The 22,584-nt window shown below is 40.5% G+C and overlaps 1 protein-coding gene across 3 annotated transcripts in view; it reads right to left on the reverse strand.

Annotated features, from left to right (window-relative positions):
* Window positions 1-22,584, reverse strand: part of LOC311285512 (CD48 antigen-like) — a 236,431-nt gene that overhangs the window by 211,905 nt on the left and 1,942 nt on the right. For 2 of the 3 annotated variants that reach the window (XR_014626372.1, XM_084401181.1), the window contains exons 4-5: window positions 22,051-22,139; window positions 21,176-21,787 (exon numbers count right to left, since the gene is read on the reverse strand). Coding sequence is in view for 2 of the 3 variants with exons in the window: in XM_084401181.1 (XP_084257307.1) it covers window positions 22,060-22,139 (80 nt within the window). In the remaining variant the exon portion in view is untranslated. Of the gene's footprint in view, window positions 1-16,915; window positions 17,210-21,175; window positions 21,788-22,050; window positions 22,140-22,584 lie in introns of those variants that run through there. The other variant, XM_084401180.1, reaches the window with a different exon arrangement.

Below are 22,584 nucleotides of genomic sequence, written 5' to 3' on the forward strand. Positions count from 1 at the left end.
GTTACTACAGTTAACAGGGAATCAAAATGCAAAAAAAATGTCTTGGTTTTCTTGTAAGGTGTTTAAATCTACAATATGTAAGATTTTTGTAATAAAATGACCAAAAATCACTTGCAAAGTGTGATATATTTCCTGCAGTTGTGTAATTCCAGTACCCCTAAAGTTCCCAAAGATTTTCAACTTCAGAGAAATTCCAATTTTAAATTAAAGCTGCAAGCAGCATTTATCAGGGTTCAAGCATTTAAGGCCTTGAAGCACAAATGCATAAAAAGACATTAAGTTTTTTTTGGCAACCAGTTAACCACTGACATCATACATGGAAAATACCATTTCCAGCCAATTTAACATGGGAAATATATGGTTTTCAAAGCTTTTTAACAGTTATAGCGCCACCTATGGTCCGATCTCCATAAAATTGTGCATGCTTGTTTACAATGCTATTTCACATATGCTCACCAATTTTCGTTAAGTTCTGAGTTTTCGTTTAGGATTTATAGGCTTTTGAGTGAATTTTGCCACGCCCATTTTCTAAATGACCCTATTATAGCCATCCAAATGCTAAAGTTCAAAAGTTTTAGCACTTCGTGCTTGAACCTCTAATAATGGCTCGTCCATGTTCACTTGTCGCCTGTCAATGACGTAATATCCGCGTTATCCCTGGTTTCCGCTCGTACTGCCATAGTAACCATGGCTAGCGGCACGCTCATGGAGTTGTTTCGTTCAAACATTATGGACCATGGCAAGCAGACTTTGGGACAAAAGGAGAACTAAAACGAGGAACAATATCGGCGTGGTGTTTTCGAGATGCCGCAAACTTCGACTTGACAGAGGCGTCTTGCATGTACTTTATTAGACAGTTGAGCAAATGTACATAAAACTAATCAATGTCATATAGCTCAACATGATGAAATGTTAGAATATGATCAGTATGTTATTCTAATGTTCATCTAGCTTACTGCTAGTCTCATACAGACAAACAAACGCATAGAATAACATTATAACTTTCAACACACTCAAATGCAGTTTAGTGTGATAGTGTAGACCAAGTGAAACAGCACTGCGTTACCTCACAAGTTTAATTCGCCAAATAAACTGACTTGTTACCCCTTTTCCACCAAGGCAGTGCTGGTGCTGGTTCAGAGCTAGAGCCTAGTTTCAAATGGGTTCTTTGTTTTTCGACACCCAAAGCACCAGCTCTGAACCAGGAAAAGTGGTTCTTAAGTAGCACCAAAACATTGCTGGTCTAGAAGTAAGAACTGCTTGCGTCAGGGGCTGGGGGCGGGGTTACCGTGACCAACAAGACGAACAGAAACTTGTGACCGCCATTTTTCAAATAGCAGCTAATCGAGCTTAATAGCAGCTTGATTGTAGTCTCCGTCTATGCAAGTTACGGCGAGCTGCATGAACACGTTGGATTCGCCGTGTTTGGATGCCGATGTAGGTTCGCAAAGCCATGAGCATCAATAGTAACGCAACGACCTCCATTGTTGATGGAAGACTTGTTCGAGATGCATCGGAGTGGCACGGACCGATCGGAGCTGCGGGAGTGTTTGGAGAGCATACGAGTCCTTGTGCTTTTGGATTGCTTTCACAGTGCTTTGATGTCATGAGCCGATCGGTCTGCGAGAAGCCGAAACATCTCGAACAAGCCTGGTGTGTTTGTTTTTGGCGCTGCCACGCTAGCGTTGCTGGGCAACATGAGATGTATACAGTGACCTTGTGGAAAGGCAAACCGGATCTTAGAGAGCTCGTCAGACGAACCATCTCCGGACTGGCAATACTGTAGCTCTGGCTCTGAACTGGCACCTGGTTTATGCTGGTGGAAAAGGGGTATTTGTGAGTATTAATTCAGCACTTGCGGGTAGATCGGTAGAATGAAATGTCCTTATTCCTTTATATCCGCGGGACTCGCATGTGTCTCTGATATCTGTCTCTCATTGGCAATGACGACAAGTTCCATAATTCCGCTTATGCGTCACCAACCTACACCTTTATTATTATAAGAGGTTAGCAAGCCTGGTTAGTACCTGGATGGGAGACCTCCTGAGAAAACCAGGTTGCTGCTGGAAGAGGTGTTAGTGAGGCCAGCAGGGGGTGCTCACCCGTCGTCTATGTGGGACCTAACGCTCCAGTGTAGTGATCGGGACACTATACTGTCAAAGAGCACCATCCTTCCAATGAGATGTTAAACCGAGGTCCTGACTCTCTGTGGTCATTAAAAATCTAAAAAGAGTAGGGGTGTAACCCCGGCATCCCGGCCAAATTTGCCCCTTGGCCTCTGTCCATCATGGCCTCCTAATCATCCCCATATACTGATTGGCTTCATCACTGTCACCTCTCCAACAGTAAGCTGGTGTGTGGTGGGCGTTCTGGCCCAATATGGCTGCCGTTGCATCATCCAGGTGGATGCTGCACATTGGTGGTGGTTGAGAATATTCCCCCTTCCATGTAAAGCGCTTTGAGTACCCAGAAAAGCGCTATATAAATGTAACGAATTATTATTATTATTATTATTATTATTATTATTATTAAAATGTAGATGCAGAATATAACGCTTTAAAATATGGACACAATTTAAGTTCATAGTGTTTAGAGAAAACAGACAGAAAAAAAGTTTTACAATATAGTTACCATTTAAAATGTTCCTCTTATTGAATTTTTGTTAGCCTATTTGTTGTTGCATGTGTTGTAGTTCCATTTGTAATATGTTGTAGAGTTCATTAAGATATTTGATATTCAAATTTCATAAAATTTCATGTCAACACAACATGTTCTAGTTGTTTTGAACTTTACACATGCATTGAGTGAACTGATGAGTATTACTCATCATAGCCTATCTATGTGCTTTTGGGTCTGTTAAATATGCTGTGGAATATGTTTGTGTGATGTGTTAATAAATCATGTGTTTTTAAGATCCAGGAGCATTTTTGATAAATTAGGGATGGGTCACATTACCTGAAAAGAAATTTGTCTGGAGTGCATGATCTCAAAATGTTTATTGGTATATACCTTGCAAACAACACATATCAACTGTATTCAAAATGAAATATTAAAGTTGGACCTTAAAGTTAAAAAAAAGTAATAAAAAGAAATAAACATCTAGGTACTGTATATAAATGTCAAGTGTCCCACCTTACCTGCATTCAATCTACTAAAAGGGGATTTTAACATCGATGCCATAGAAGAATCATTCCCTCAGAAATTTTTACTTCTGCCTTCAAAGACAAGTACAGTTTTTTACAATCGCTATGACAGTTTTTTCAATACTTTTAACAACTTTCCTAAACTCTTAACGCAACAACACACATACAACACACAATTGGCAAAACAGTTAATTTCATGCTCAAAATCACACACTGTAAACTAAACTCCAACACTAATTTTCTAAATACAATAATACACTATGCCTACCAAAACACTGCAAACATGTCTCAAAATCAAATCATTTTTCAAAACACTAACATAACACAGCCGTCCAACAGGAAGATTTAGTCAATCATAGCACAATGTCATAAAAACACTAACATCAGATGGAATTACAGAAACTGCATTATTGTATATGTGTCAGGTATGCCCTTATACAACAGACAGTATATTGTATTGATCATAGATTGTGTTTTGCACTGCAGTTTCTTTTGAAGCCTCTCTACATTTTTGTTTTGTTGGGTTTACTATAGATCTTTTGCTGCAGAAATTCAATAAAAAAAGACCCATCTCAGAGTGCTTTATAGAATGTACGGTTACAGTATACCAGATGGTCATACGATTGAAAGAACCTCAACACCTGAGTGTGTTTCCTAGATGGGAATCAGCTGTGATTTATATTATTGCATAACTCAATCAGCTGTTTCTCAGTAACAATAGGATAAAATACAGGGGCTATATTTGTGTTTCAATTCACAATATAAACAGCTGTTTACCTTGACTTTAGCCTGTTAGGTTTAGAACATGGTGTTATCTGTTCTGACATAGTGTTAAAGCATTGGTAAATTTGGCAGTAAAAATCCATTGTTTTGGTCTTGTCTGAGCTTGTGTGTAAAAGAAGTTCAAGCATTTTAAATTTGTGCTAATTGTATGCATTTTGTGTTAAAGCAACAAGAAATGTGTTAATAGTATAGCTTACATAGACGGATGTAGTGCTAACTGTGTTAAGAGTTTTGGAAAATTGTTAAAAGTATTGAAAAATCTGTCATAGCGAGCGTAAAAACACTATAACAGTACTTCTTTTAATAAACACAAAACACTGGAGAACACGTTGTGCAATACATGACCGTAGATCGTAAAAAACTGTTAATGTGGCACTGCATTTATTGGACCACACAGTTTTGTTCTAATAAATAAAAAACAAAAAAAGACTGTCCTCTTTTCATTCTCAACTCCCAACTAACGTTAAGGTCCTTGCACACTAACATACGCTGCGATATTTCAAAATATATACTGTAATTGAGTGTGTATATACCATAAACAGTGACGTGTCGAGGTGTCTCACTCTCCTGTTTGAAAAACAGTGATTCTCTGCTTTGTGAATCGCAAATCAAGCAGTGATTGACAGAGCTCTGATCCAATGGCGTTGGACATTGTCATGTTGACAGTAAATCTAGCCCAATGATGTTGGGGGGGCACCAGGGGGGGCCAATCATATTCCAGGGGGGGCCGGTGCCACCCCGTGCCCATCCTCTAGACACGCCCCTGCTTCCGATTCTTTCGTTCATTTGTCACGTGACATACGCAATGAATGGATCGTTCATGAATCACCCATCACCAGTGGCATAGGCGTAATTTACAGGTGGGACGGGTGGAACATGTCCCCACCACTTTTTCTCAGGATCGATATTGTCCCCCACCTCTTTTTGAAACATTATGAGTATATATTGAATACGTAATTAATAAGTAATAGTATCTAATTAATAGGTACTAGTATCTAATGAATAAGTGCTAGTATTTATTGAATAAATACAAGTATCTAGTAATAGGTACTAGTATCTAATAAATACGTACTAGTCACAATTGGAATACATAGTCAGAACTGAATAGTTGATATCTGAATGACAGATCCCCATAGAAGTCAATGGCAAAAATGTTTTATTTGTTACTAGTAACAAAAGAATAGTTACTAGTCACTATTGAAATAAGTATTAGTATCTAATAAATAAGTACTACCAATTTAATAGGCACTAGAATCTAATGAATAACTACTAGTATCTTTTAAAAAGGTACTGGTATCTAAAGAATAAGCACTAGTAGCTAATGAATAAAGTAGTAGCATGAAAATATAGACTAGTAGGTTTTTAAGGATTAAATGTTAAACGGCTTGCCATAATCTGACACCGTCTCTACAGTGACCCCTAGTGGTCAGAACAGTGTAAATGCAATTAAAACCCTGGACAAACATGCATAAAAACACCTTTTACAAATCTATTGCAATTTGTTTTTATTGAAAGTAAAATCTTTCAAATGCAAATGTAAGGAGGATGTAGGCTGAGTAGAATCCATAAGCGGGTCTTTATTAAAGGATCTGAGCATAAAATCCAAACAATAGTCACAACTCGTAGTCAGGTCACAGGCCTTGGTCGAAGCACAGGTAAAACAATCCAATAGCAGACAAATCCAAAAAACAGCAATCCAAAAGCATGAGTCAAAAGGCAAAACAATGGTCATAACTGTAGTCAACAAAAAGAGAATAGAAGAACGCTTAGTAAGGCAGAGAACTGGCAATACTTCGCAATAAGGCAGTGATAGCACATGGCTTAAATACAGGGTGACAGGAAATGACAAGACAGGAAATGATGTGGCAGGAACAGGAAGTGACAGAGTTCAATATTCAGGTGATGGCTCCCTCTGATGGACTGGTGCCTGATCAAACGTTACAGATTCCCCTCCCCTAGGAACACCTCCAGGTGTTCTTCTCCTAGGACGACCCCTTGGTCTGGGAGCCGGATGATTCGGGTGAGCTTGGTGAAAGTCTCTGATGAGTGATGAATCCAAGATGTCCTTAGTTGCTACCCACGATCTCTCCTCCGCGCCGTATCCCTCCCAATCTACAAGGTATTGCATCTGACCCCTTCTCCTGCGAGAATCTAGGATCTCCCGAACTAGGTAGGCAGGAGCTCCATCGATCTCGAGCGGTGGAGGAGGTTCTTCGTCAGTGGTCTCGGGGCTCGATGAGCCGTGGGCAGGTTTCAGGAGGGACACATGAAAGGAAGGAGAGATGCGGTAGTTATTGGGCAGCTGTAAACGGTATGTGACAGGATTAACTTGATGTATAATCTTAAAAGGGCCAACATACCTTGGACTTAATTTCTTGCAAGGAAGTTTCAGGCGTAGATTGCGAGTGGAAAGCCACACCATTTGACCTGGCTGATACTCAGGATGAGGACGTCGGTGTCGATCAGATTGGATCTTTTGAGATCGAACAGCTCGCTGGAGACGGACATGAGCACTGTCCCAGACCTGTTCACTTCTCCTAATCCAATCATCAACAGCAGGCACTTCAGATGGTTCCCCAGACCAGGGGAATAGGGGGGGCTGATATCCTAGGACACATTGGAAGGGGGTCAAACCAGTCGATGAGTGCTTGAGGGAATTTTGGGCATACTCTGCCCATGGGAGGAATATGCTCCATTTTTCCTGTTCCTGGCTACAGTATGATCTCAAGAATCTACCAATTTCCTGATTAAGACGTTCCACTTGTCCATTAGCTTGAGGATGATAGCCTGATGTGAGACTGACATTGATGTTTAAATGTTTGCAAAAGGCTCCCCAAACCCGTGATGTAAACTGTGGCCCTCGATCTGTTACGATATCATCAGGTAGTCCATAAATTCTAAAAACTTGATTGAACAGAACTTGGGCAGTTTCCATGGCAGTGGGCAAACCTTTCAATGGAATGAGACGACAAGACTTAGAGAAGCGGTCAATGGAGACCATGATGGTGGTGAATCCTTGAGAGTTAGGAAGATCAGTGACAAAGTCAATGGATAGGTGTGACCAGGGTCGTTGAGGAATGGGTAGTGGTTCTAGTAGTCCTGCCGGCAGTTGTCGAGGTGTACGTGACTGAGCGCAGATCTGACAAGCAGTTACATAGCTCTTAACATCTGCAGATAATGTGGACCACCAAAATGAATTTCTGACCAATGCGGTGGTGCGATTAATTCCAGGATGTCCAGAAGCAAGGGATGTGTGGACCCATTGAATGATTCTGTTGCGAAGACTGGATGGAGCATAGATTTTCCCAGCTGGGCACTCTGGAGGGGATGGCTCTTCATGTAGGACCTGCTGAATCTCCTCCATAATATCCCACTGGATAGGTGCGATGATGATGGAGGGTGGTAAAATAGTTTCTGGTCTCATCTGTGAATCAACAGAGTCATGGATACGTGACAATGCATCTGCCTTACTATTTTTGCTCCCTGGACGGTATGTGACTGAGAAATTGAAACGCGTAAAAAAGAGTGCCCATCTTGCCTGGCGAGGATTCAAACGCTTGGCGTCTTTGATATACTCTAGGTTTTTGTGGTCTGTAATGACTTGAAAGGGATGAAGGGCACCTTCTAGCCAGTGTCTCCATTCTTCAACTGCAGCCTTGATAGATAGTAATTCCTTGTTTCCAATATCGTAATTTGTTTCTGCTGGAGTTAACTTTCGTGAGAAGAATGCACAGGGGTGTAACTTGCCTGGCGTTCCATGACGCTGAGAGAGGACAGCACCAATTCCACAGTCCGAAGCATCAACCTCTACGATAAAAGGAAGTTTTGGGTCAGGATGCTTAAGAATTGGAGCTGTGGTGAAACTGGACTTGAGCCTGTTGAATGCTGATGTAGCCACTTCCGGCCATACTAACTTCCTGGGTTTTCCTTTAAGAAGTGAGGTGATGGGTGCAGCTATGGTACTGAAGTCACGAATGAATCTACGGTAGAAGTTTGCAAAGCCTAGAAATCGTTGTAATTCCTTGACAGTGCTGGGTATGGGCCAGTCCAGGACAGCTTTTACCTTGGTATCATCCATCTCAACTCCAGAATAACTAATATTGTATCCCAGGAATTTGGTTGACGTAACATGAAACTCACACTTTTCGGCCTTGACAAAAAGGTTATTCTGGAGTAAACGTGACAAGACAGTTCTTACATGACAGATATGTTCTTCCATGGAGTGTGAATAGATCAAGATATCGTCTATGTAGACAATCACATACTGATTCAAGAGATCTTTGAATACTTCATTAACGAAGGACTGGAAAACTGAAGGAGCATTAGCCAGCCCATAAGGCATAACCAAATATTCGTAGTGCCCTCTTGTGGTGAGAAAAGCTGTCTTCCATTCATCACCCTCATGGATTCTAATGAGATTGTAGGCAGACCTGAGGTCCAATTTGGTGAAATACTTGGCCTCCCGTAATAGCTCCAGAGAAGAAGGAATAAGAGGCAAGGGATGGCGATTCTTAACAGTGATTGCGTTGAGTGCTCGATAGTCAATACAAGGTCTTAAGCTACCGTCTTTCTTGTCAACAAAGAAAAACCCAGATGCTGCGGGAGAGGTGGATGGTCTAATAAATCCATAAGATAAGGCTTCTTCAATATATTCTTCCATGGCCTTGGTTTCAGGAATGGACAAAGGGTAAACACGGCTTTTAGGTGGAGAGGTATTAGGAAGGAGGTCGATTACACAGTCCGAGGGGCGATGAGGTGGCAACTTGGTGGCCCTGTCTTTACAAAATACCTCAGCCAAGTCAGCATACTCATTGGGGACATTATCTGGTAATGGAAAAGGATTCTTGGCTAGATGGGTAGTGCAGACTGTAAGTTTGGTGGGCAGTTCCAGACAGTGAGCGTGACAATGAGGTGACCAACGGACCAATTCCTTTTCCTTCCATGAAAATTGTGGGTTGTGAGAAGATAACCAAGGATATCCAAGGATGACTGGGTTTCGTGGTGATGATATGACATAGAAAGTGATTTCTTCAGTGTGAAGCAGGCCAACTCTGAGTCTTATGGGGAGTGTTTGATGAGTGATAAGACCTTTACCGATGGGACCATCATCAACGGCAGTAACAGCAATAGGTGATTCACATTTGGTCGTCGGAATGTTCAACTGCTTCACTAAATCTTGATGAATCACATTAGCAGCTGCTCCAGAATCTATTAACGCTGAGAAATGATGGTCTTGATTAGCAACTGACAAAATGATGGGAAGTGACAAGCATAGACTGATTTGTAAAGTATTAAACATGTGACTCACTCGATAATTTGGAGAGGGGTTGGCCACGGGTTTAACAGGACAGTTGGAACAACGATGACCTGATTCACCACAGTAGAAGCAGAGTTGATTGAGTAATCTTCTTCTCCGTTCATCAGGTGGTAAGTGAGTTCGTCCTATTTGCATGGCTTCAGTAGGACTAGACTGACATGGTATTTGAGCAGTAGTAACAGGCACAAAATAAGCTGACTTGGGACTTGGTTGTGTTCGTAAGAGATTGTCAATCTTGATAGCAAGGGTAACGAACTGGGAGAAGTCAAGGGAGTCATCTTTGCAAAGCAATTCTGCTTGTAATTTAGCAGACAGACTTGAACGAAAAATGTGCTTCAAAGCAACATCATTAAAACCACTTTGGGCTGCAAGGGTGCGAAACTGGATAGCATAGTCAGAAGCAGATCTGTTGCCTTGACGTAGCTGAGTTAGTTGAGAAGCTGCGTCCATGCCCCCAGCAGGATATTGGAAGACATCACGAATCAATTGAGTGAAATAATCGTATGACTGTTTGATACGAGTGTCGTGATCCCAAACAGCTGTGGCCCACTCTAAGGCCTTCCCGGTAAGCAAAGTCATTATAAAGGAACACTTGGTATGGTCTTGGCTAAACTTTTCAGTTTGATTGGAAAAATAAATAGAACACTGTCGTAGGAAACCAGTACAGTTGTCAGGAGAGCCATCAAACTTATCGGGTAAAGCGAATCTTACCGGGTCAGGACGTGGGGCAGGAAGAGAGTGAATATACTGTGTCAGATGCTCGTTTGAGGCTTGCAGTGTCCTTAACTGGTGTTGAAAACCATTGAGCAGATCCTTTTGATACTCAATGGTAGCCAGGAGTTGAGAGACTTCCGCTGGATTCGCGCCAGGCGAAGTATTCTGTAAGGAGGATGTAGGCTGAGTAGAATCCATAAGCGGGTCTTTATTAAAGGATCTGAGCATAAAATCCAAACAATAGTCACAACTCGTAGTCAGGTCACAGGCCTTGGTCGAAGCACAGGTAAAACAATCCAATAGCAGACAAATCCAAAAAACAGCAATCCAAAAGCATGAGTCAAAAGGCAAAACAATGGTCATAACTGTAGTCAACAAAAAGAGAATAGAAGAACGCTTAGTAAGGCAGAGAACTGGCAATACTTCGCAATAAGGCAGTGATAGCACATGGCTTAAATACAGGGTGACAGGAAATGACAAGACAGGAAATGATGTGGCAGGAACAGGAAGTGACAGAGTTCAATATTCAGGTGATGGCTCCCTCTGATGGACTGGTGCCTGATCAAACGTTACAGCAAATGCAATTATCTAATAAATTTATAAGATTATCAAGTGTCTATATGTTTTTATTAATTGTCAGGGTTTGTTTTCAAAACAGTTATGACATAATGAAGCCTCATTTACTGAAATCATGTGACTCTGGCAGTTTGATACACGCTCTGAACCATTAATGCGGAACAAAAGATTTGTAAAGGTTTTTACCGGAGCGGAATATTCTTGGTAGAAAGCCACACTTTTTGACCTAGGACGTATACGGGAGGATTCGACCGGTGGTGATTCGACTTTAGCCTTGGTGCACGCCCCCACCTGGAGGAGAGTCTCACGGGCTCTGTTCCAGGTGTGGCGACACCTCTGGACGAAGGCGTGAGCGGAGGGGACCGCGACTTCGGATTCCAGGCTAGGAAAAATTGGTGGCTGGTAACCTAAGCTACACTCAAACGGAGAGAGGCACGTGGATGACACTGGTAACGCATTATGTGCGCACTCAACCATTGAGAGTTGCTGACTCCAAGAGGAAGGATTCTTGGATACCAAACATTGCAACACTCTCTCCAAATCTTGGTTTGCTCTCTCCGTTTGGCCATCACTTTGGGGATAAAACCCAGAAGACAGACTGACAGTCGCTCCCAGTAATCTACAAAACTCTTGCCAAAATTTGGACACAAATTGGGGCCCCCTGTCGGAAACCACATCCATCGGGAGGCCATTTAAGTGAAAGACGTGATCTTGGCTGAAGGCAATTTGGGCAAGGGAATAAAATGTGCCGCCTTCGCGAACCGGTCCACTACGGTCAAACCGACCATCTTGCCTTGAGAGGGCGGTGATAAAATCTAGCGCTATGTGGGACCAAGGTCTCGAAGGGACAGACAGCGGTTGGAGTAACCAATCTGGGGGTCGATTGGAAGTCTTACCAGTGGCACAAACCGTGCAAACCAAAACAAAATTGCGAATGTCACGAGCCATTAATGGCCACCAGAATCATTGTTTTACCAAAAAACTGGTATGGTTTACTCCTGGATGGCACGCTATGTTGGAACAATGACCCCATCGAATGACGTCGGACCTTAATTCCTCCGGCACAAATAAACTCGGTGGGCAACCGGGCGGAGGCATTACCCCTTCTAGGGCCTTCTTGACCCTCGACTCGATCTCCCATGTGAGTGTGGAGACAATGATCCTCTCAGGTAAAATGCACTCGGGAGTAGACGGGCGTTCGGATCGATCAAAAATATGCGATAAGGAATCGGGTTTGATGTTTTTGGAACCCGGGCGGTACGAGAGAGAAAAGTCAAAACAACCCAAAAAAAGTGCCCACCGAGTCTGCCTGGAGTTAAGTCTTTTGGTGGATCTAATATATTCTAAGTTCTTGTGTTCTTGTGTCCAAACTATTAAAGGTACCCCCAACCTTTCTTACCAATGACGCCATTCTTCCAACGCTAACTTGACTGCCAACAACTCTATGTTACCAATGTCATAATTACGTTCGGCGGGTGATAGACGATGGGAGAAAAACGTGCAAGGTTGCATCTTGTCGTCTGTGGAAGAGCGTTGGGAAAGAAACCACCTACCCCAGACCTGCCAACCTGTACGCATTTTGCGTAGCGGATACGCATTTTGACTTCAAAGTACGCTGGTACGATTTGTTGCTCTAAACTACGCAAAAACCTGGTGACGCCTCTGCACGCTGTAGTGGATTTTTTTCCTAAACCTGACTATCTAGCGTCTGCAAATCGACACTTAATAAATAAATCTGTCGCGTCTACTAATCGACACCGAGCTTCTGCAAATCAACACTTAATAACTTTTATACTCTAGCTCTTTGCGTCTTCCGTCGACAACTGGCCGAGTCTCTTACCCTAACTTCTTTGCTGCCCTAAACTGACCTGCTGCGCAGCAGTAATAACAGACAGACTTTCAGCAAATGTCCTTTAAATGCCTTTATTAATGGCCGGGAGAGTGTTCGAGCAGCGAAACTCTTTTTTCAAAAAGCAAGGCCGGAGGATCTCAGACAAATTCCATTGAGACAATCCCCAGTACACAAGAATACAACAGTTTTTATAGTATCGAGGTATGGCAAATGTCATGCTGCATTACATAATTTCCCCACTATTTGATTGGTTCTTCATATGCAAACCCCTCTGTTACTAGGTAAAGCAAACTTTGTTTTAATGATGACTTCATTTGCTAATCACAAGATTCTAACAGACTGTCTAGTTTCATTTCCCAAACTATGATATTTTTACACAAACACGCACACACTCACAAGTTAATTTCCCAAATAGCAAGCGGGGATGATTGACAGATGCGTAACGCCTATCATTAAAAAGACTGAAAATTTACACCAATAAAGAATTCCCTGCTCGATCCACCTTCCACTCCCGCAGTCTGACTGATTTCATAAGCGAGGACAGTAATAGCACGGTACTTCTGACTCCTGAAGGTAAACGGCCTGGGCTCGATGTGGAAAATTGAAATATTGTATTGAGTTAACTTAATCCTATGGATTCGATGATCACACGGATCACATGGATTATCTTAAAATACTCCATTATTCATAGTCACTCAGAAAAGAGGAAGACATCATTCAGCCATGCAAATAATAAAATGCTCAAGTAATGCTGAACAATAAATCTTAATAAATTTGAAATCGCTATGGCTTAGTGATTATGAAAGTGATGTGATTTGTGGATTACCGATAAGCGCGAGTCTGGAGAAACAGGCGTTTATTTATTAATTCTCAGTGTTGAGAAACGTAGCCTTCATGTGTTACGTTATTGTGTTAATAATAACTAAAGTACCTAATTATGTTACATATTTATTTTGTATGAAAACTAACGCGTTAGTTACTTATGGGTTGTATCAGTGCTGCGCGAGCTCTCTCACAAACACGGACGCGCGCACACGCAGAGAGAAGATAATTGTAAAATGAAAATTGACGGGCTAAGTTTAAATTTTGTTCTTGCTTGTTTGTTTTTCTGTCAAAATATCAGAAAGCATTTTGTATTGTGTTTTTAAACTTCGTTAAATGACGGACGTTTTACTGTTAACACAGCATAGGCCTATGTCGGATTCGCCTAACTTAGGCTATACTTGATATTATTTTTAGAATAAGTGATTCGTTATGCTATTATTGGACTCCTGTCTATTCATTGTCAACTCTTTTCTATAAATATGTTTGTATTGGCTAACATTTATTCAGCTAATGCGTGTCCTGTTTAAAATGTGCAATGTTGAAATGCAAAGACAGCACGTCACAAATAGAAGCCCTTTTCCCTGTGGTATTTAGTATCATATTTGGATATTGGAATAATAAATTAAGTAGCCTATCTTAATTGTACACAATGTTCCTATGTTTTTTTTTTTTTTACTGTTTTCTAGGGGTTTCTTAATTTTAGATTGCTTGACCAGCACACATTATATGCAATGCAATATAATGCATGTGTGTCGTCTTCATCGTCCCCCACGTCGTCTCCACCCCCCTGAAGTTTCCTGAAGTGATAAAGGTTATGGGTTCAGTGGTGAGTGAAATGCTAGGAAGTTCTTGGCCATTGAGAGCGTTGACGGAAATCTTGTGAGTGAGTGATGTAGTGGGGATCTGAAGCTAATGAGCGAAGGCCATGAAGTTACCTTCCGCTCCTGAGTCCAGCGAGGCTTGGCAGCTGTGAGACCGGGTTGACCATTGAAGTCTTACCGGGAGGAGAGTGGAGGATGAGGTCTTTTCTGCGGAGATCCCACCCAATCTTTTACTTTTACTATCGGGCCCGAATACAAGAAGTGGCCAGCTCCTCCACAATATAAACATAGGCCCTTGGATCTCCGTCTCTCTCTCCTCCCAGGAAAGCCGAGCTCTACCTACCTGCATGGGCTCATGATCGAAAACGGGGCTGGCTTGTGGTCCTTCGGAGTTCCCAGGGAGTCTGGCCGGACGTGTACGTCGTTCCACCCGATTTAGGCGAGCATCAACCCTTAAAGCCAACTCAATAAGTCCATTTAAACCTTGAGGGAGGTCCAGCGCATAGATCTCCATTTGGATGCGGTCAGCCAGCCCATGCAGGAACATGTCCCACTGCGCCTTCTCGTTCCAATGGCACTCTGCAGGCAGCGTGCAAAACTCTATGGAGTAATCAGAGACCGATCTGTCTCCTTGGTTGAGATCGGCGAGTAGCCTGGCCGCCTCTCGCCCCGCCACCGCACGGTCGAAGACCCTCTTCATTTCCTCCAAGAGTGCCTGAAACGAGGAGCAGCAGAGGTCTTGATTATCCCACACCGCCGTTCCCCACAGAGCTGCTCATCCAGTCAGCAGAGTAAGAACAAAGGCCACCTTAGACTGTCCATTGTTGAATGTGTGAGGCTGCAGTGAAAAAATCATTGAGCATTTTGTAAGAAATGCTCTACAGAAGTTCGGCTCTCCTGAATACGCCTCTGGGGTGGGCAAACGTGGCTCATGCTGACGACTGGGCTCCGGAGGAGTGAGTTGATGGTCAGATCGTTCTGTCACAATGGAAATAAGCAGGAGATGCAATAACAGTAGGTTTATTAACCGCAAAGTGAGATAAACAAGTCAGAATATATATGGTGCAGGACAGGTAACAGTCAATCTGGGTGGCGCAGGGACGTTCAAAGGACAACCCGATCTCTCGGGATGACGCGGAGAACAGAATCCAGGAATCCGGGCGCGGTCCACAGGTCTGCAGACGAGAGAATAAACCGGCAGGACGGAACGTGCAGAAAAGCAGGAACTTCAGGTCAAACACGAGGATGCGACCACTCAGAAGTCAGTAGACAATAAACACGACACAGGGGAATCCAAACAACGATCTGACAACAACAGGACAAAGGACATGAGTATAAATAGACAAGGCTGATCAGTCGCAGCTGGCGCTGATGATCAGATGAGTGGTAATCAGCGGCCACACCCTAGAGCCCTGCACGGGCCAAAAACTCCAGCCCTAACCCGGCCCTGGCCCGTGGTGTTCAAGCCCTACCCGGCCCCAGCCCGACAACGGCTGCAATTTTTCAGCCCGAACCCGACCCGAGACCAACATCAATATCACTTTAAGCTCTCTGTGCGTTCTCTGATGCGTGCTGTCTCTGCTACACGCAAACACATGCACGTCACACACTACTAAAAGGTAAACTTTTACTGTGAAACATGAAACATCATGCCCAATCATTCCCACAAATATTGAACAGACTGTCTATTAAAGAGAAGCATAAGCATGCAGTAGAGAATATGGCGCTACGGGATCCAACCGCAAATATAAGTAAATAACGGCCTACCTTTCTTAGCATTTAAGTAACTGAAGAGCAATGTTCAAAACAATGTTCAAAAATTAAGAACTCTTCGCCAACTGGCTAATGTTAAATAATATTAATAAAAAAATATTTAAAAAATCCAACTTCTCCCTGATCCTCTGCTGGCCCGAGTCCGGCCCGAATGGGCTTAGCGTGTCGCAGACCTCTACCACACCCACACCCACACCCACACAGGAGTCAGTGAAATCATAAACCGTGACAATGATGTTCTAAAAATGTTTCTCTTCACAATCTTTCATCTTCCTTTTTTTAATGTTAAACTGTAGCAAAATTGGCTCCATTCTAGATTGTTTTTTTAAAACAATAAACAATAAAATGAATTTGTTTTCTTTCTGAATATCTGATTTTGCACAGAACAATGTCATATTATGGAAGTAAAACAGGTTGCAAATGGCAAATTACCTAGTGATTAGAATGTTAGTTTTGAGTTTTAAGCAAATGATAAGCACAGATATATGTTTCAAATGTTTTAAAAGATTAAACACAATATTCTTACCATATACAGGTGGTATAAACAGGAAAAGGAGGATAAAAACCAAGCAGGAAATCCAAATGACAAACTTGTTTTTCAAAATGTGTTTTTCAAAACCTAAGGCAAAAAAAATAAAAAATAAAAATAATAATAATAATAATAATCATATATTAAGGTTATAAACAAATTCAACCCTGAGAAACACATTTTAAATAATCAGAATTACATTTTTAAAAATAAACTGTGACAGTGTAAGAACAGAGAATATAGAGGAAGTTCGAATACAGAAACAGCAAACAAACAGCATTAATGTGTTGGTCTTTCATAAGCAAGATTTACTGCTGCCATTTTGTTTACGTTCATTACAAATGTTTAATATCAATGTCTGAGTCCAACAAGAATATTAACCACGACCATAGTGTGGTAGATTTTGTTTGTGTAATAACAGTTAAATTACATACATTAACATTTATATAATACATTTTATTTCACAAATATAGATAAAAAAAAAATGAAAGAATTACTAGCTATATAGTTAAGTAAAAATCATAATAACAATATGATGCTTTTACAGTAATAATATTAATATTATAATCAATATTCACTCACCCATAACAGTCAATGTGAATCTTTGTGCCTGCTCTTTACCGCTGATGTCAATGGTATAAACTCCACTATGTTCGACTGTTAGATTAGTAATCGTGATTTGTCCAGTCTCTGTATCAAGAGTCGTGATGCCGTTGAATCTCGGATTCGGGGTTTGAGTTTCTCCGTCTTCCCATTCAATCGCCTTAATAGTTTCACCATCTTTAATGTGTTTCCATGTGATGCTGGAGAAAGAAGCAGGAAGATTATCTGGACCAAAGGAAACTTCATCACCCACTGCTTTCACCACCTCTGTACCTAATAATTAAAATATGAGAGAGTTTGTTAGTCAACATTCAACAATAAAGTCTCTGTCATCCACTACGGTCATGTAGTATTTGACAATTAGGCTACAATATTATAATACAATTTAAAACTACAGTGTTGGGGAAAGTTACTTTTAAAAGAAATGCGTTACAATGTTGCGTTCACTGTTTTTATTAATTTTGAAGAATAGTTCATTTGTTTTGTACATGTGAGATGAGAAAATGCATGCTCTCATTTAGTCCAGAACTACAATAACAACTCGTTCTCATTAGATGCGTCTCTAGCACGCATTGTGTATATTGTGTTTAGGGTGACCACCATCAAACAAACCAAATGTGGGACGATTATACGTTTGTGTGGGACAATGTGGGACATTTTACCAACACTAACATAAACCACCCCTGTGTTTCTGCACCCTTCAGACTGATTACCTTTAAAGATGGACTTTTTTGTTAGTTTTTTTTTTATTATTATTAGCCTATATAATGTCTAACTTAATAAAAAAAACATTTGAATTCTGCCTTTCAGCTGATAAAAATTCTTCCAGGAATCCCTTCCAGGAAACACCATTAGCTTACATCACAATGTAACATAACATGTCTTTATTTGACATGCCATTTAAATTCAACATCACTGAGCCCAAAAGCAGCAGGCATCATGCAGATAACTATTTTATAAACAGTTCTGACCAAGTCCAATTAAAATCCAACAAAAATAAACAAAATAAAATAAAACAACATGAAATTAGATCATTGACAGTCTTATATATTAAAGGAACACTCCACCGTTTTTTTCATATTACATACCTCTCTCGTCTCGTCTCTCTCTAATAATTGAGAATCACTTTAAACATGCAGACGCAGTTAAGACAATTTTATGTATTCCACTTAATACTCAGTAAAACAATATACAATAAGATTCGTTAACAACGTGTTCTTCTAAAATGAGAGTGAGCCACAAATCCGTGAGTACAGTTTACAAACCCGTGCGAACGGATTGTGAAAGCGTGGGCACGGTTTATGAATTTGTGGGTACAGATTGCAAAAACTGAAGGCACGGTACACAAATCTGAGAGCGCGGATTAGAAACTCGTGGGTACGGTTTATTAATCCGTGGCCACGATTTGTGAAACCGAGGGAACAGTTTGAGAATTCGTGAGTACGGTTTATAAACTGAGCAAACGGATTGCAAAACCGTAGCCACGGATTGTTTTTTTTTTTCTCCCAGGTGACTTCCCGGGCTCCGTACTACGTGGTCCTCGCTCTGCAGGAGTACATGAAAAGTTTCATTAATAGTGTTCCCCGGACATTTATCGACCATGTCCATAAAAGAGGACTTTCATAATTGCCAGTAAGATATAATGATAGGGTGACATCACATGAACACTTTTTTTTTTTTTTTTTTTAGCAAATTTCACAAATGTACTATACCATATAATACATGTTAAGAATTATTTTGAATCTTTTTTATTATTATTCTGTTAATCTTATGATAGGATTCCCAAGTCATTGCAACTATTGCTCCAATCTCCACTGCTCTAGGGAACATGAGGCAGATCGTGTTAATAGGAAGTCCTATCACAGCCATAATGTTCAGGTAGAGATATGTTAGATGATTATTTTCTGTGAGATGAATCTTTAAATTAATAGTAACTTTAACAGATATAACAATGATCTACTAATCACTTCATCTGCAGACGACTTGTTGGTGGTCATGAACATATGATCAAGTTTGGATGCCAAATGGCCTGGCTCCAGTGCTTGTCTCACAAATTTTCCATGAGTCTGTGTTGTGTCAGCGCTTTGAGGAAAGCAAGTTAAATTTGGTAGAGTACAAAACACTGTTAATTTGAACTGAGATAGAAAAACCTACACAATAACCCCCTATCATGACCCTCAGACAGGACCACAGCACCGCTTCAGTGTGGCCCTCAGTAAAACCAGAGTGAAGATAGAGATGACCTTTGGCATCCTAAATGCACGTTTCAACTGTGTTCAGCCCTTAAGAGTCACCAGAGCGGGCATCAGAGATAGTGGCTGCATGTGCCATTCTGCACAATATAGTCACCAGTAGAAAGGAGCGAGAAACAACACAAAACCAGCTTCTCCCCGATGAAACTGATCCGATCACACTTGACCACCCAGCTGGTGCAGATGTAGATGCAATCACCATACAATATTACACTTAATAAAAGCACACTGAAACTGCAGATAGGTCTCAAACTGTTTTATTGGTTTTGTGGGATGGGAGGGAGAAAGAGAGCAAGAGAAAGTTGCATTAATAAATATTCATACTAAAGTCTTACTTGGTTAAATAAGTTATACATACATATACATACAGTCTAGCTCAAGTCTCCTTTAGTGTGCAGTCTAGTTCAAGACTCCTTTTGTACAGGGCCCTGACTGAGTCTGTTTCCACCTGAAACATAATTCCACCACAAACATGATCATTACAAGTTTTCTGGAGGCTCATCAAAATCAAAAAAAGTTCCTTGACTTCCTACAAACACAGGACTGACTGTAATTTATGTCAAGGGTTTTAAATCCCTACACATTTCTTCTGAAGGCCATTGAGGTAGAGGCCTCAGTTTCTGGGGCAGGTTGTGAAAAATCCTACAATAAAAGAGATGTGTAAGGGCCAGTCCCTTTTTTATGCCACACATTCAAATGTTTGCCATAATAAAAAGCCCAGTGCATTCACATCAGCAACTGTCTGAGAACACACAGACAGAGTGTCATCATTTCCTCCACCCTAATAAATAAAAATAGGCCAATGTAAAGCATAATTGTTGTAAAGCAGGTTATGTGTGGTGTTCTGTCTGCTGCATACTGACCTCTGTGTGGGAGACCGTGTGCATGTGTGCTGGCTTCAACAGAGACACTGTATTTCCCTCTACTGCAGAACATACAGTCAGCAGCTATATTTAAAACTTAAAAAAGTAGTAATGTATTGCACATACCCAGTGTTACTTGCTTAGAGGAGCCAGCACCAGGGTCAGATTGTTCAGTACCTGTAATCCCATCCATAATCGTCCATCCCTTATTGCCTACTCAGAGCCAACTCCTCTGCCAGTGTATTCTGGTTTTCTGAATTTAACTCTTTATTTCTGTTTGCTGCAAACAAGTGTTTGTGATTAAAATGTTCACAAAAGTAATAAAAGGCTGTGGTAAATACTCACCACTTTGAATTATATTTTTATATTTTGTTTTTATCTGCTGCCAAGAACATTTGGAGTTGGGGTTGCATCTAAAAATCAATTAATATAAATCTTTCTTAGTACATACATGCACATTTTTATATATATTATAAAAATAGGCTATAGGCTATATTACACATAGGCTACACATACATATACATACATACAGTACATACATCATTTTACATAAATATAGAACGTATTTGTTTAACTTACGCATTAACAATCAGCAATCTTTTCTCCAACAGTCTTCTCTTGCTTTGGCAGCAGAGAACGTATTGTTTCGAGCTTGAAATACATATTTAAATTCATTGTAATTCTGAATGAGTATCTCTTGCTCCTCCGCGGAAAAAAATATCGCTCTCGCTCTACCCGCGATTGGTTGTTCAGTGTCGACGTCACTCTTTTATGTGCACGCGCGCGTGGAGTAATCATAGCCTGAGGATCAAAGCCTGAGTTGACAGAGAAAGTTGATGAGCTGCATCATGGTACCAATAAAGCCTGATTGCATCGGTTTGGTTTTGTCAACTCAAAACTAATCCTGTAACCCTGAGTTTGTTCAGTTACCTTCATGGTACAGGAATATTTGGAGTGTGCTCCCAAAAACAGTAGCTGTTTTATAATATCTGACGTAGGATATAACCTGACACCAATATTTTTATATATTGTAAATATGTAATTAAATTATACAAACAAAACTGTGATGGATACAATTTGTAATTGATTCAACTTAAAAAAAATGAAATACTTCACTACTGGCACAAATCTCCTTCTGAATTAAAATTTTTGTTTTCAAATAGAAGTCTTGACAGAATACATTCACATTTAACATTTGACAGAGGATTTTATTCAAAGTGATTTACAGTGCATTCTGTGTTTGCATTGCCCTGCATCAAACTCTTCACATTGGCACTAGTGCAAAACAATCCCTTTGATTTGGTAGCTAAATAAAATAGAATAAAAAGCCTTCTCTACTTTCCTCCACAAAAGAAAAAAGAAGCAGAACATTTACTGTAAAATAGTGTAAAATGTATTGTCATGTATTTTTTTTTCAATGTTTTTCTGAACAATATCAATTTTTAGAAGCAATTTATTTCTACACAATCACACCTGCAAAACTGTTTACGTTGGTGCCAGTAAGTAATAAATAAATATCTGCATATTCAACAGTACATTCATATATTCATAACCTGAGGATGAAGTTCCAACACCCAGCAGACAGAAAGGTCAAAGAGCAACAGTGAAAGTTGAGAAACAGTCACAGTTCTGAAGACAGACGGTTCAGAGCTGCAGTCGATTCAGTGAAGCTGGGATTCAGAGAGTCCATGATGAGCAGAAGTGTGTGACATCACACACACTCACAGATGCTGTTTCTGAGGGAAAACAGGTGTTTTATTTACATTATAAAACATATAGCAATGATTTTCCACAAAGAAATTAAATAAGCTTAATCTTGCGTCTCCCGCATCAAAGGAGGCGTCTTAAAGGTATATCACAAATCAGGTGGCCGTTACAATTTACAGTCAACGTGAATATTTATTAATACATTTATTACATTACATATACATCACAGCACAGATGAAAGAATGGAAACATATTTGACTATTTTTAAAAGATTAAACAACAGTTGTCTTACCGTGAAAAGCTATGATAGGAAAAGGATTATAATAATCATCATAGTGATTGAAGGAACGACTGCTGTGACGACACATCCTTTGTTTGATGCTAATGTGGGGGAAAAAATATGTTATAAAACCAATTCCAGGAAAGCATATTTAAATTATCATAGTAAGTTTATTAAATGATATCTTGCATTATTAAAGCAACACCAAAGAAATTTTCCTCTTCGGTCCCCCTAAAGGTTGGAAGTGGAATTGTCCATTACCACAATACTGATGTATTGTGACATCAGAAACGAAGAAAAACAAAATAATGACTATTGTAACGCTTGCCGTAAAGCAAGTCAAATTTGTAGTTTTTTTATGTCTCATTCAAACTACAGAAACGCCACCCGATCTGTCAAACTTGCATAGTGCGGTTATAGCCGATAGAGGGCAGCAAAGCGAATGCAGAAGTGCGCTTCACCCTGTTACGACTTGATGAACCACTGAAAAGATTTTGGAAACATTATTTTAAGGTTAAAAATTATCTTTAGTGTTGCTTTATGCAT

This window comes from Rutilus rutilus, assembly GCF_951802725.1.
Source record: "Rutilus rutilus genome assembly, chromosome: 2".
Lineage (NCBI taxonomy): Eukaryota > Metazoa > Chordata > Actinopteri > Cypriniformes > Leuciscidae > Rutilus > Rutilus rutilus.